Source organism: Mercenaria mercenaria, chromosome 12 (assembly GCF_021730395.1).
Source record: "Mercenaria mercenaria strain notata chromosome 12, MADL_Memer_1, whole genome shotgun sequence".
NCBI classification, from domain to species: Eukaryota; Metazoa; Mollusca; class Bivalvia; order Venerida; family Veneridae; genus Mercenaria; species Mercenaria mercenaria.
In genome coordinates this window covers 14,865,048-14,880,746 of record NC_069372.1, presented here as the reverse complement: position 1 = coordinate 14,880,746, position 15,699 = coordinate 14,865,048, and the positions used below count along the sequence as shown (strand labels likewise).

General features: G+C 34.0%; 1 protein-coding gene across 2 annotated transcripts in view; it reads left to right on the top strand.

Annotated features, from left to right (window-relative positions):
- Positions 1-15,699, top strand: part of LOC123533121 (dynein axonemal heavy chain 10-like) — a 72,920-nt gene that overhangs the window by 51,008 nt on the left and 6,213 nt on the right. For both annotated transcript variants that reach the window (XM_053519271.1, XM_053519270.1), the window contains exons 48-60: positions 2,112-2,266; positions 2,680-2,898; positions 3,773-4,046; positions 4,460-4,563; positions 5,280-5,435; positions 6,291-6,629; positions 7,001-7,201; positions 7,778-8,083; positions 9,910-10,081; positions 10,861-10,992; positions 13,004-13,215; positions 13,713-13,880; positions 14,740-14,920. In XM_053519271.1, the coding sequence (XP_053375246.1) occupies positions 2,112-2,266; positions 2,680-2,898; positions 3,773-4,046; positions 4,460-4,563; positions 5,280-5,435; positions 6,291-6,629; positions 7,001-7,201; positions 7,778-8,083; positions 9,910-10,081; positions 10,861-10,992; positions 13,004-13,215; positions 13,713-13,880; positions 14,740-14,920 (2,619 nt within the window). The remainder of the gene's footprint in view (positions 1-2,111; positions 2,267-2,679; positions 2,899-3,772; positions 4,047-4,459; positions 4,564-5,279; positions 5,436-6,290; positions 6,630-7,000; positions 7,202-7,777; positions 8,084-9,909; positions 10,082-10,860; positions 10,993-13,003; positions 13,216-13,712; positions 13,881-14,739; positions 14,921-15,699) is intronic.

Here is a 15,699-nt window from a genome sequence, read left to right as displayed (position 1 = left end):
AATCCGATATTTTATTTCACTTAATACTGGGTTGATTAAATATGTATTTTACTGTTAATTTCTGATTTTAATTTTTAAGGTAAAGGATTCGACTTTTGTTCATCCACATAAAATCTGATCTTCACTTTTGCAAAATATAGTAAATTAATGATATTTAGATTAAAATCTTTTGAATTCATACTTCTATTTAGTAAAGTAAGTTTTATGAGATTTTTGAAAGTTTTCATTTTGATAGAGCAAGTTAATATGTTTATAAAGATCTTTTTTAATTTTATATTGTGTATTTTCTATTTTCACTGACATTAATGCATGTTCTTTTATATATTAGTTGGGATAGTTAAAAAGGTTATAAAAGATAAGGCCGTTGTGAAGGACGGTAAAGGTAGTACAGTTATAGTAATGCTACATGTATGTATGTATATATTACCGTATATATAACAATCAATGTTTCACTGTAATATATCTTCTCATTTACAGCTTAAAGTCATCGCAATTAAATCATGTCCTATCATTTCAGCCAATAAATGAGATTAGTAAAATTATGTTTAAGTGTCCATTGGACTTGCCTGGACATAGCTAGCTTGCTTGAAACATAAAATAGTTCTCTGCATTTCTATGACATTACAGAAAAGAAACTATTAAATATGTAATAATGATGCTGTTATGTTGATTTCATTAGTTCTCATCTCACTTGCATGCCTTGGTGTGACATAATAGCCATGTTCCATGCACAATCATGTTACAATGTGAAAATGTAGCAGTAAATATAATGTGGAAAAAGTTTGCATGAAAACAGAATCACTCTATAATCATGTATCATGTTACAATGTGACAGTGTAGCAGTAAATATAATGTGGAAAATGTTTGCATGAAAACAGGATCACTCAATAATCATGTTACAGTGTGAAAGTGTAGCAGTTAATATAAATTAGAAGCAGTTTGCATGAAGACAGGATCACTCAATAATTGTGTATGATGTTACAATGTTACAGTGTAGCAGTAAATAAACATGTATCATGTTACAGTGTGAAAATATAGTAGTAAACACAATGTGGGAACAGTTTGCAAGGAAGCATGATCACCAAATAATCATGTTACAACATGACAATGCAGCTGTAAATACACATGTTACAGTGTGAAAATGTAGCATAAAATACAATATGAAAACAGTTTGCATGAAAACAGGATCACCAAATAATCATGTATCATGTTAAAATGTGAAAACCAACAAGTAAAAACAGTTTGCATTATATTACATGAAAACAGGATCACCTAGTAATAATGTATCATGTTATAATGTAAAAACATAGAGGTAAATGCAATGTGAAAACAGTTTGCATGAAAACAGGATCAATCAATAATAATGTATCATGTTACAGTGTGAAAACATAGAAGTAAACACAATGTGAAAATAGATTGTATGAATACAGTATCATCCAATAATCATATAATTATCATGTTACAGTCTGAAAAGAGTTTGCATGAAAACAGAATTACCAAATTATAATGTATCTTGTTACAATGCAAAAACGTAGAAGTAAATACAGCAATAAAAACAAATGGCTTTAGAACAGGATCGCCCAATAATCATGTAGTTCTATTTTACAACTATAGTATAAACATAATGCATGATATGTTTATATAATCTTGACAGAAGTATAAGTAAATTTATCAGCATAATTCAAACAGAGAAATGGGTTCAGTTGAAAATTGAAGCAAGATTACAGTATATACACTTAGGCTTAAAATGTATTAATAGATATTCTAATAAGTTTTGTGTGAAAGCATTAGTAGACCTTTTTCTTCTTTGACTTTTTGAGACATTCTGGACCTTTCAAAATTTTGTCTTCAGCAAAATAAAAAATGTAAACACTGAACTATTTCTGATATTTTATTTCTTTGCAGTTTTAACTTTTAATATTATAGGGCTACTAAATGCTGTTTGATTAGGAAAATTGTGATACTGAGGACTTTTTTCATAGATTTTATTTGATATCTGTGTGGCACTTTTGTTTTAAAACAACTTCTTTGTATAAAACAGATGCAACAGTTGTGTTAAATTCTAATACAGTATAATATTTCTTATATCCAATTGTTGCATTATCTTACAGGTGGTCAAGGTCGTGAGTTTGTTGTCCTCGGTGACAAGGAGGTGGACTATGATCCTAACTTTCGTTTGTACCTCAACACGAAACTGGCAAACCCAAAATATTCTCCCAACGTGTTTGGTAAATCCATGGTCATCAACTACACTGTAACACTGAAGGTAGGGAAGTTTGTATATTTACCTCTGTTTTAGTGTTTAATTTTCAGAATATGTTCTTGGAAAACTGTCATTAGAATATATGAAACAAAGTTTCTTCATACATTGATAAATGTATTATGTTATCTTTATTTTTGAAATCTAAAAGGAATGAAGTTCAATCTGATTTTGGCTGTTTTTATTGCATCTGGGATGACCATATTTAACCAAGTCGGCAGTATTCATGCGAAACATTATGACTCTATTCATCAGTAGCTGACACAATTTTCTCAAATGTGATATTATAATTTCAGTGCTCCGTGATACCTTGATTTTAGCATTATGTTTTTGTAAAATTTTATGATATGAAAATATAATAGAATATTGCTAAGGATGTAAACAAACCAGAACTTAAGTATGATATATTTGTTGACCAGGGTTTAGAGGACCAGTTGCTGAGTGTTATTGTGAAGTTTGAAAGACGAGAGCTGGAGGAGCAACGTGAACGTCTCATCCAGGAGACCAGTATGAACAAAAAGCTTCTGAAAGACCTTGAGGATTCACTGCTTCGAGAGTTGGCACAGTCCCAGGGTAACATGTTAGATAACACAGAACTTATCCAGACACTGGAGGAGACAAAGACCAAAGCTACAGAGGTTGGTTTGTTGTCAAATTGTTCATATATACATGTCATGGTATAAAACTTAATAAGATTGGGGAGAAATGGTGTTAGTGGCACATTAGCTCAGTTGGTATAGAATCTGAAGAGTATTCTAAGGCCTTGAGTTCATCCACCAGTCTGACTGCACCCTTTTCCCAAATTTGATAATGGTAGTTTTATGCTGTGACAAATGTTTGGCTAAAATACAGTAACTTTTAACTAATCTAAAATATGGCTTTATGTTTGACTGGTATTGTGTTAGAATTGTGCTAGTTGAATACATCCTAAAGTATATAATTGTCACAAGAATACTATGCTTTGTTTAAGAAACATTTGTTTTACATAATGATTATGATTATTTTTATGTACATGTGTATACATGTTATTTAACATCTTATCTGGGGGCTATAAAGGAGTCAGGTACTACCATCCATAGGTTCATTGGTTCATCCATTGGTCTGTCTGTCCATCCATTGTGTCCATTCCATATCTTCTTTACTGCTGGGAATTTTTTTTTTATAAAACTTAACATCAGTTGTTAACCATATCAAGACAATGTGCAGAGCACACAAAAGGAGTCACTAGGGCCAAGCTCAGGGTCACATTCTGAGGTCAAAGGTCAAATAGCTTAACTTTATGTCCCCTCCATATCTTCTTCACAGCTTAGAAAATTTTCACAAAACTAGCTCATCAAAATGACATGCAGAGCCCAAAACCCAGATCACTAGGTCCAAGGTTGAGGTCATAAAGGTTAAAGGTCATGGTCACAAGGTTTTACTTTCCCTGTTTTCAAAGCAGCATCTAGAGGGTATTAATTGCCTTTAGTGCTAGTTATAGTTTGTGACTGATGTTCTCATCTACATATCTAGGTATCAGAGAAGTTGAAGCTGGGAGCCAAAACAGCCCAGGATATTGATAAACTGAGAGATGGGTACCGTCCTGCAGCTAGGAGAGGAGCCATCTTGTTTTTCGTGTTGGCAGACCTGTCGTCTATCAACAGCATGTACCAGTACTCCCTGTCTTCATACCTCGAGGTGTTTGAGTTCTCACTAAAGAAGAGTATGCCAGATACAATCCTCCAGAAACGATTGAAGAATATAATGGAAACATTGACACATAATGTATATGACTACGGTTGTACAGGTTAGTTATACATTTCATATCTGAACATTCAAATTAAGAATTTCACATAATTGAAAAATCCTGTTTTCTGTGTCAGCATGCAGCCGTGGTATTGTTTCAATTTTTAGTTTGCTTATTTGAAATTTTTCAAATGGTAGAGGTTTTGTTGTCACCCCTTTCATCGGTGTTGGCCTCAGTGCTACAAAAGGCTTACATTTGGCATAATTATGCCCCTTCTTCAAGTTAGAAAATTTTGCTAAAACTTTCAGATGTAAAACAGTTTTAGGTGGAAGGGCTTGAAACAGTTTTGAGGGGAGCTGTTATTAGACAGCTTTTGTCTATTATAAATTTTGCCAGTTTTCACTTTTCTTCCTAAGCTTTTGTATTATAGGTCCTGTATTTATACATAATACATTTTTCTGTTGTTGTTGCAGGTATATTTGAGAAACATAAGCTGCTGTTTTCATTCCAAATCTGTATCAAGTTAGAACAAGATCTCCAACATGTACAACAAGAGGAACTCGACTTCTTCATCAAGGTGTGAAAATTTTCATGTGCATAAAGAATTATTCATTTATCAAAATGTTTTTAAGAAGAATTCAGCTTCATTGAGGTATATGTTCATTTTTCTTAGTGACTGTAGGCTTCCCTGTAAAGTCAGGAAAATCTTGATATGCATTGTTATGAGGTCTTTTCTTTAAATAGAATTAATTTAAGGTCAGAGGTATAATTCCCATGTGTAGCATATATGGAAGAATATAAGGATCATACATGCCTGGCTGTTTAGGACTGGGTTTTCCCTACCCAGCGGACAGCAGGGAATGAAAAACCAAGGGCTAGGAAGCTTTCTGATTTGCACTGTCCTGAGGGTTTGGAAAGCTTCTGTTGAACACAGGCTGACACGTAAGATTATTTTCCTGGCCTACCATTGAACATTTTTCAAAGATATTTTTAGTTATAAAATTGCACAAGTCAAGTTTATGATATCGTATTTATGATGTGACAATACATGCATATAGCTTGTCTTTCCTTCGGGAAAAGGTGAGTTGATCTACTACCGGGATATCTTTGTCTTGCCGCACTAGTTATCCATGAAAGCTGAAGATTTTGAAATTGAATGAACAAAAAAAAATGCTTATGTTTCTTTCAAATGAAAGTCTTCATTTATTGAAGTTATCATTAGAAGTTGTGGCAAAGAAAACATTAGGCATGGGTATTTCATACACATTAATTATGGTAATTTTATGCATTCAGGGTAATATTGCATTAGAGAAGAGCAGACGCAAGAAACCATTTGGCTGGTTCCCAGAGGAGGGCTGGGAAGATGTGATCCGATTGGCTGAGGTGTTCCCAGATAAATTTGGTTCCCTGCTTGAAGATATTGAAAAGAATGAGAAGGCTTGGAAGAGGGTACGCTAGGGTTTGGTTCTATAGGAGAGATCGTGTTTGTATACAAACCCCTTGTATTTTCTATTTTTAGAACTGATAAGGCAAATACCGGGTGGGCAGACGCAGAGCGTCCATGTTTTTTTGTAAACAGTGATGTTTTTCTAATGGCTTAAACTTTCTTAAAACACAAATAACATCGATATTTTTTTGATCAATGGAAAGGATATAAAACAAGCAATTTAATGCTTACTTTTAATTATCATGTCGAAATAAAATGAAATTATTATGAACGCTTAACTTACAGTGCTTTTTCTAAAAGTTTGGAGCATCGCTACACCGCTACTAAAATCATATGTCAATTAAAATGGTAATTCATTTTAAAAAGATATTTAAATGAGAAAATATGAAAATTGTAAGCATTTCAAAACTTTTTGAATTTTTAAAATCCATAAATGAGCGAAAAAGTTATTAAAATTAAAAAATTCCGATCCCATACACAAAAGGTGTAAAAAATTTGTTTTGCCAACCACCAGATAAACATGTGTTAATGCGTGACGTCACGGCGATCTCTCCTATTATTGCTATTATAGTCAACTGAAACTGCAGTATGATGAATGTTCTGCATTTCATAGAGTATATAATTTATGGTACAAATGTAGTATTGAAATCCTAATATTTATTTAATGAAATTGAATTTCATTATCTGTGTCAGTGGTTTAGAACTTAAGGCAGAAGTTTCTGCAATTTGACCAATGGTATGGTTGCAGATTGAGGCTAGTTTACAAAATCTTTTTTTCAAAGGACCAGTTTTGTAAGGTTCTTTGATCAGCTATGCCTAAGGTCTGCAAACATCTATGTGATGATATTTTATTACAGTGGTATGACCATGACACTCCGGAATCTCAACCATTCCCATTGAAGTACCAAGACGGTCTTCAAGGATTCCAGCGCCTCATGTTACTCCGGTGCTTCCGTGTGGATCGTATATACAGAGCCATCACAGAGTATGTTACCAAGTGCATGGGTGAGAAATATGTTACCCCACCCATCATCAGTTATGAAGCTATATATGAGCAGAGCACTCCGATGTCACCGATCGTGTTTATCCTCAGTCCAGGTTCCGATCCAGCCAGTGATCTCATGAAGCTTGCAGAAAGAATTGAATTTGGAAGCAACAAGATCAAGTTCTTGTCTATGGGTCAAGGTCAAGAAAAGGTCAGTCAGTGTTTCTTCATTTTAGAAAAAAAACCTTAGCTGTGTGTAATGTATCTTTACATATCTTTAAAATCAGCATTTTTATATCAGTTTAATGGTCTGTGAGATAAACATACTGTTTAGGTATCTGAATGGCTATGTTAGCTAAAGCTGAATTCAACTGGTTCAAGAGATTAGTGTTTTCATATTAAGAAAAAGAAGACATTAGGAGATTTTTATGAACTTGGATATAAGTTATTAGTGTATTATTTTTGTGTTTTAAATTACGGTGTCCATCAAAAATTCTTGAATTTTAATCTTTGTCTTCGACGTTACAAATGAAAAATAGTTTATTTTTTCGTGAAATATATCTCCGTGATTATAATTCATAGGTTGCCTTGCAACTGCTGGAGACAGCAATATCTCGTGGTCAGTGGTTGATGTTACAAAACTGTCACTTGTTGGTCAAGTGGTTACGAGACTTGGAGAAACAGCTAGAGAAGTTGACTAAGCCTCATCCAGACTTCAGACTCTGGCTGACCACAGAACCAATTCTTGCTTTCCCTATAGGTATCCTGCAGAGATCTCTCAAGGTAATGTTTTCAGTCTTGTTGGAATAAAGTCACAAATTCTTTGTATTGGTATGCTTTGTCTTGTTGCAAATATTTTATTACTATGGGTTAGTAAATTGGGCCTATATTCATGAACATTTAAGGTCTGAATCTTAAAATTGTGAATGGCAAGTTTTCTATATGCCTTAACCAAGTCTATAGCATATTCATACTACTTAAATTTTGCTGAGTCATCAGTTACTGTGGATTGAAGATTCTTGCAAAGTTTCTTTTCAGTATAATGCAAATTTGACAATTCCAGAGCAAAATGAAACTTTAAAGCATTTCAAAGTCAGTTTCAGACTCTAAACCTTGAAGAATATATGCTCAGAAGATGCATCAGAGTTTTAAGATACTAGTATATTAATTGCATTAAATTATATTTTAATCTGATTATATTTACTGTACTTTTGATGTTACGTTCTTTGTGAGGCTTGCTTTTGTATTCTTTTTTTCTTTTTTTTCTTAAGTAAGGTTAAGTTTACTTTCTTTCTTCACCTGTTCAGGAGATCATTATCATGATCAGCTGTCAGTAATAGAGTTTGTGTTGCATTTCAGGTTGTCACAGAACCTCCTAATGGATTGAAGCTGAACTTACGTAACACATACCACAAAATTTCCAACACCGCACTGTCGGAGTGCCCCAACCAGGCATTCCCATCTCTCATATTCGTGCTCGCATTCTTCCATGCTGTGGTACAAGAGAGAAGGAAGTATGGCAAGATTGGCTGGAATATTTCATATGACTTTAATGAATCAGACTTCTCAGTGTGTATGGAGATATTGAAGACATATCTGCAAAAATCATTCGACCTCGGTGAGACTAAAATACCTTGGAACAGTTTGAAATACCTGATTGGTGAGGTGAGTCATCTGTGATTTACTATGATCTAATACCTTTAACAGTACAGAGGGCTCTTACTGTGTCACTAAAGAGAAAAATGAGTCCGTTATTTTATTTTTTTCAGGTTTTTATTTGGTAAATCAGTATATATCGTGCCTTTGTCCAGTTTAATAATTGTAAGTGAATATGACAAAGACAAGCAACAGCAATAAATTAGTTGAATAAGAAAGAAGCAAATTATTGGAGAAGAGTTGATGAATCAGCTAGACTGGAAATTGTATTCAAAGCATGTTGCAAAAATCCCATAAATTTTAAAAATTTTAAATGTATTCCATTTACATGCATCCTTCTGTAGATTTTTCCTGAAAAATATTAAATATATCGTTCTTAGTTTTTAAACTGTTAACAGCTTGGTGATCTGTGTTTTGTGTTTGGAGTTAATCAGGATTTAAAAATAAACTTTGTAATGTTGCATGTGTCTCACAAGCCTTTCTTGCCATTGTATACTTTTTAGCTCGACTATTCGAAGAATAAGTAGAGCTATCCTACTCACCACGGCGTCGGCGTCGGTGTCGGCGTCGGCGTCGGCGTCACACCCTGGTTAAGTTTTTCGTACCAGTCCACATTTTGACAAAGTCTTTTGAGATAAAGCTTTGAAACTTTCAACACTTGTTTACCATCACCATGTCCAGTTATAGGCAAGAGTACATAACTCTGTCAAGCATTTTGACTGAATTATGGCCCCTTTTGACTTAGAAATCTTGGTTAAGTTTTTCGTACCAGTTCATATTTTGACAAAGTCTTTGAGAAAAAGCTTTGAAACTTTCAACACTTGTTTACCATCACCATGTCCAGTTGTTGGCAAGAGTACATAACTCCATCAAGCATTTTGGTTGAATTATGGCCCCTTTTTGACTTAGAAATCTTGGTTAAGTTTTTCGTACCAGTCCACATTTGACAAAGTCTTTTGAGATAAAGCTTTGAAACTTTCAACACTTGTTTACCATCACAATGTCCAGTTGTAGGCAAGAGTACTAACTCCATCAAGCATTTTGACTGAATTATGGCCCCTTTTGACTTAGAAATCTTGGTTAAGTTTTTCGTACCAGTTTATATTTTGTGTAAAGTGTTTGACATATGGCTTTGAAACTTTATATCTTGTTCAGTATAATAGTCTCTATCAATAGGCAAGAGTACGTAACTCTCTCGTCTTTTTGGCTGAATTATGGCCCTTTTTGAACTTGGAAATTGGTTTTGTTTTATATATGTCCATGTTTTGTCAAGACTATTTGACATTTTGGCTTTTAAACTTTAAACACTTGTTTATCATTATGATTTCCATCTGTAGGTAAGAGTACATAACTCTGACAACTATTTTGACTGAATTATGGCCCTTTTTGGACTTTGAAATTTGTTCAGTTTTTTTTAACAAGTCAGCGTTTTGTCAAAACTATTTGAACTGTGGCTTTGAAACTTTTAACACTAGTTTATCAACATGATTTCCATCTGTAGGCAAGAGTACATAACTCTGTCAACTATTTTGACTGAATTATGGCCCTTTTTGGACTTGGAAATTAGTTAAATTTTTCATATAAGTCCATGTTTTGCCAGACATATAACTTAACATATTTGCCATCATGGTCACACATTGCCAGTTAGTGCAAGACTAATTGAAATCCACAAATACAGGAACATTTTTTGTTTATCCATTTTTTTGTTTAGTCTGAAAAACTATGGAAATATTTTGACCCCATTCTTCAATCAATTCTTCGAATAGTCGAGCGCGCTGTCATCCGACAGCTCTTGTTTAAGTTTATAATAGAAGACATATTTTATGTTCCCATAGGTTATGTATGGAGGTCGTGCCATTGACAACTTTGATCGTCGTGTACTGAACACCTACATGAATGAATACATGGGAGACTTCATCTTTGACACATTCCAACCTTTCCACTTCTATCATAATGAAGAGGTTGATTACAGGATCCCAGAGGACGGTCCTCGAGATAACTATACTGGTATGCCTTTGTGTTTACATTTAAAGCAATAAAATAGACTTAAAAAAGATTATAGCCATAATTATCATGTCACAAAGTTGCATTATTGTCTTAGCTATTGAGTAGTAAAATATATTCTTATCAGAAATGCCACGCTTGAAAGGGAATGTAATTTATTACAAGCTGAATTGTGTGTCCTGTTTTAAAAGTTTTTCACTGGAATTCATTTTTTGCTAGAAATAGATATTGTTCAGAGCCAGCTTTGTTCTGTTACTTTTTTAATCTTGCTTATGCAATAATTGTCAATAATTGAGCCATGCCATGGGAAAACCAACATAATGGGTATGCGACCAGCATGGATCCAGACCAGCCTGCGCATCCGCGCAGTCTGGTCAGGATCCATGCTGTTCGCTAACAGTTTCTCCAATTCCAATAGGCTTTAAAAGCGAACAGCATGGAGCCTGACCAGACTGCGCGGATGCGCAGGCTGGTCTGGATCCATGCTGGTCGCTTACCCACTATGTTGGTTTTCTCATGGCGTGGCTCATATTGCATTTAGGGTCAGAAATCAAAGATTTCTGGTGAAAGTAGGAAGTCATTGTACTTAATTCATCCGATTATCAACATTAAAGTATTGACCAGAGAAACTTAAGATTTTTCCCACCAAGACCTGATATATAATTGCTGCTTTTGTTTTATGGTCATTATATAAAATTGCTGTGTATGAAGTATGTAGAAAGTTTTTCTGATTATCTTTTTTTTTCCTTTTTATAAAGTATATATTATGTTTGCTCTTGTAGATTACATAGAAGAGTTGCCACTAGCTAACACTCCCGAGGTGTTTGGCCTGCACCCTAATGCTGAGATTGGGTATTACACTCAGGCTGCCAGGGACATGTGGCTACACTTAGTGGAACTACAACCACAGACAGGTAACAAGCTCCTCATGGTCATCTTTTTACACGATAAAAGGTCAAACCTAGGCTCAGTAGTAGTAAGGGATTAAAAAATAACAGAGTATGACTTGATGCAGGTTGAGCTTGAGATATACCTGAAAAAAACAAACACTTTTGTCGATTTTAAGATGTTTTGTCCAAAGTAGTTAGTCTTACAGAGTAAATCAAAAGTGTACATTCATATATCAGCGTGTTAAAATATGAAGTTGACAATCATAGGGGTTGTTTTCAATTATATGATGGTGAAAAGTTGCACTGAAATCGGACATGTTAATTTTGTTCTGTTTTCTGTATTATAAAGCAGAGCTGGCACTGTTTTCTTTGGCTTTTGACACAAATTATATAGCATGATAATACTATAATTCTGTTTTGTCTTGGGTTTATGACATCTAAGTTATATGGCATGAGTATACTACAATTCTGTATTGTCTTGGGTTTATGACATCTAAGTTATATGGCATGAGTATACTATAATTCTGTATTGTCTTGGGTTTATGACATCTAAGTTATATGGCATGAGTATACTACAATTCTGTATTGTCTTGGGTTTATGACATCTAAGTTATATGGCATCAGTATACTACATTCTGTATTGTCTTGGGTTTATGACATCTAAGTTATATGGCATGAGTATACTACAGTTATGTATTGTCTTGGGTTTATGACATCTAAGTTATATGGCATCAGTATACTACATTCTGTATTGTCTTGGGTTTATGACATCTAAGTTATATGGCATGAGTATACTACAATTCTGTATTGTCTTGCGTTTATGACATCTAAGTTATATGGCATGAGTATACTACATTCTGTATTGTCTTGGGTTTATGACATCTAAGTTATATGGCATGAGTATACTACAATTATGTATTGTCTTGCGTTTATGACATCTAAGTTATATGGCATGAGTATACTACAGTTATGTATTGTCTTGCGTTTATGACATCTAAGTTATATGGCATGAGTATACTGCAATTCTATATTGTCTTTGGTTTATGACATTAAGTTATATAGCATGATATTAATATTATAATTTTGTATTGTCTTAGGTTTATGATATGAATTTTATAGCTGAACATGATAATACTATTTCTATATTTACACAGACTATATAATTTATATGAGGCTTCTAACAGGTTCTAAGGGTGAGTTTCTCTTGTTATAAAAAGCTGGAAACAAATTTACAGTTGTGAAAAACATGTTCGGGCATCTGGTCAAATATAGGGAATTTGAATGACTGGTCATAGAAATGATCACACCAAAAACAGCTTGTTATAGACAGGGGACTTGCCCTCCTAAAAAACATGTCATGTATTCTATCCAATGAAGCAACTCAAACCTGAATCTTCTCCCATTCACAATCAACAAAACCGTTTCATTTATGGAAAAAAGTATTATTACCATGTATGTTGTGAGAATTACATTATGAAAAGGGTACCTTGGGTAGATAAAATATATTGTTCATAAGTTAAAAGATTTTTCAGAATATAATTACAATATTTTTACTAGAACAACAATTTTGTCTTACTGAAAACTGACAAATGTATATTCAAATCTACATCATTGTTAAAAGATTGCTACAATGTTGATATAAAGCAGTTTAGATAGAAATTACCAAAAGGTACCTTTTGAAATGATTTGGTAGATATAATGTTGTTAGTCAACTTAGTCTCGTCTCCCTTGAATGTTTAAACTCTTAGTCCCCCATCAAACATGCTCACTGCCTTAAACACACCTTTAAGGGGCCATACAATATTGTTTTTTTTTTTCAAGCATTAACTTTGAAAACTTAAATTTATTAATAATCAGGAGTTTATGTGGTACAGGAAATATTGTGATGATATAAATAGCTGGAACCTAACTTCATTATAAATAACATGTACTGTATCAGACTTTCCTTTTATCTTAAGTACAATATTGCTTTTCCTCTGCAGTATTAATAATGGTATAGTTAGTTTAATGTATATCTTTGTTTAACAACCACCAGGTGAGAGTTCATCTGGCATAAGTCGTGAAGACTTTATTGAGAAAATTGCCAGCGATGTGGAAGGTAAAATTCCTGAAGAGTTTGAACTGGACAAGATTCGTAAGAGATTTGGAGTTGAGATCTCACCCACAACAGTTGTGTTGTTGCAGGAGCTCGAGAGATGGAATGCTTTGGTGAACAGGATGAAAAAATCATTGGTTACACTGAAGAGGGTATGTTTGAAAATAATTATTTATCTTCTGAGACATTAATATGAGAATATTGGTATTTGTTAATGGTATATAGTCAGATTTTGACTTAATTGCTCTAATTTCTTTTTTTTTCTGGTATATTGAAAATTTATTTTACCCCAGGAAAAAGAATCCAATGAAGTTTTATTCACTTGATTACCATGAAGTGCATATGTGTGTAACATGTTTTTAAGGTTGGAGCATGCATTGTAGTGTTAAGGACCTTTACACTAACTAAAAGTATTAACTAATATTGTTTCCTTAGACAAAGAGGTATTAGGGGGTATTAATCACTAGGTGATTGCTTAAGGTTTTGATTAACTTTTTATTGACCTGTATTTTTTGTTTCCCCGCCATATAAAATGGAGTGGCATAAAGTGTTTTTTCACAGGAGTCCTAACATCATATAATGGGCAACTGTATCCTATGGAAACATTTCTAGTTCTGACTTTGATTTATAAATGTATTCAATTTTTCAGGCTTTGGCTGGTGAGGTGGGTATGTCCAGTGAGTTGGATGATGTAGCAAGGTCACTGTTCAATGGTCAGATTCCAGCAATTTGGCGCAGACTCGCACCAGAGACCCTGAAGTCACTTGGCAACTGGATCATCCACTTTGAGCATAGATATAAACAGTATAATGGCTGGGTATGATATTTTGATTTATTCTGACCAAAAGACAGTATTGCCTTTAGCACCATATTCAGGATTGAGTAAATAACTAATTTCTTTAATTATGTTTGATATCTTTTTAGCTCTCCTATTTGAAGAATAGGTAGAGTTATTGCACTTACCAATTCATTGGCATCCGCTTCCATGTTGACATTAGTATCTGCGTCCATGTCCCACTTCGGTTAAGTTATTGTATGTATTAAAGCTGGTATAGCAGTAACCAAGCAACATGCGGAAATTATAAATGGATTGGAACTCACTTTGATGATCTGACATGCAGTATACAAGTTCCATAATGCATATTGAATTTTCACAAAGTTATCCCCCTTTTAGGACTTTTAGAAATTTTTGGTTATAGTTTTTGTATGTATGTGGGAATGGATTGAAACTTCACACATATGTTTGCTATGATAATATGACACACAGTGCACAGGCTCTATGGCCCTTTCTTGCATTTTTGCAAAGTTATACCCATATTTGGACTTTGAAAGTTTTCGTGAAGTTTTCATGTTTAGTCTAGTATCTCAGTAACCACTTCTTGGATTTGATTGAAGCCTCAAACACTTGTTCATAATAATGATCTAGCATGCAATGCACAGGTTCCATAACTTACTTATTTACTTTTTCCCAAAAGTGGGGCCCATATTTTGATTTTTCTTATTCATTAATTTAACTTTTGCAGTGACTAAGACTTTTGAATAGTAGAGCTGTCCTGTTATATCTTTCTAGGTCCCTTTTTTCATAAACAATTAAAGATATAGCCATTTAAAGAGAAAACTGACAGATATTCTCTTCTGCTTTGTAGTACTGATAATATTTTGTTTTTGTTGATCAGGTGAATGAAGGGGAACCAGCAGTCATGTGGCTGTCCGGCCTTCATATCCCAGAATCCTACTTAACTGCTCTTGTACAAGCCACGTGCAGGAAGAACGGCTGGCCTCTGGACAAATCTACTCTGTACACCTCCGTCACAAAATGGACACAACCTGATGAGGTCACTGAAAAAGCACATCAAGGTCTGTATACTGTTTTAAACATGATAACTTCTGTTGCTGTTAAATTAATCACCTTGTATCATCTTTTTAGCCAAACTAATATTAATCTTTTGTTGAATATACAGAATAATATTTGAGCCGTGCCATGAGAAAACCAACATAGTGGGTATGCGACCAGCATGGATCCAGACCAGCCTGCGCATCCGCGCAGTCTGGTCAGGCTCCATGCTGTTCGCTTTTAAAGCCTATTGGAATTGGAGAAACTGTTAGCGAACAGCATGGATCCTGACCAGACTGCGCGGATGCGCAGGCTGGTCTGGATCCATGCTGGTCGCATACCCACTATGTTGGTTTTCCCATGGCATGGCTCATTTTGTAAAACCAAATGTTCATTGATCTGAGTGTAATTATAAGTACAAGGGAATGATATTTAAGTTGAATGTAGTTTGTTATGAGTTTCATTGTTTTTCTAACACTCTAGTTTTCTTTTAAAGTGTCTTTTATTTAATCCCTATCATCCATTTACCTTTTACTGTTTTTTCTGTTTAACTCGTACTGATTTGTACTGGAAGGTTTTCTGTGTCATTCCACATTGAGAATTTGGCAATTTTATTTTGACTACTGTTCAGTACTGTGGATTGCAGAGTTGTATCTAAATTTGTTTTGAAATTTCACAAAAGAAGCATTTGTTAAAATTTATGTAAGATGCTTCACTGAAAACCAGCTAGTACAAATATTTATTTATATTTCTATTATTGTTTTGCTTCTTTACTTTTTAAAGACGTGTGAAGCTTTGAGCT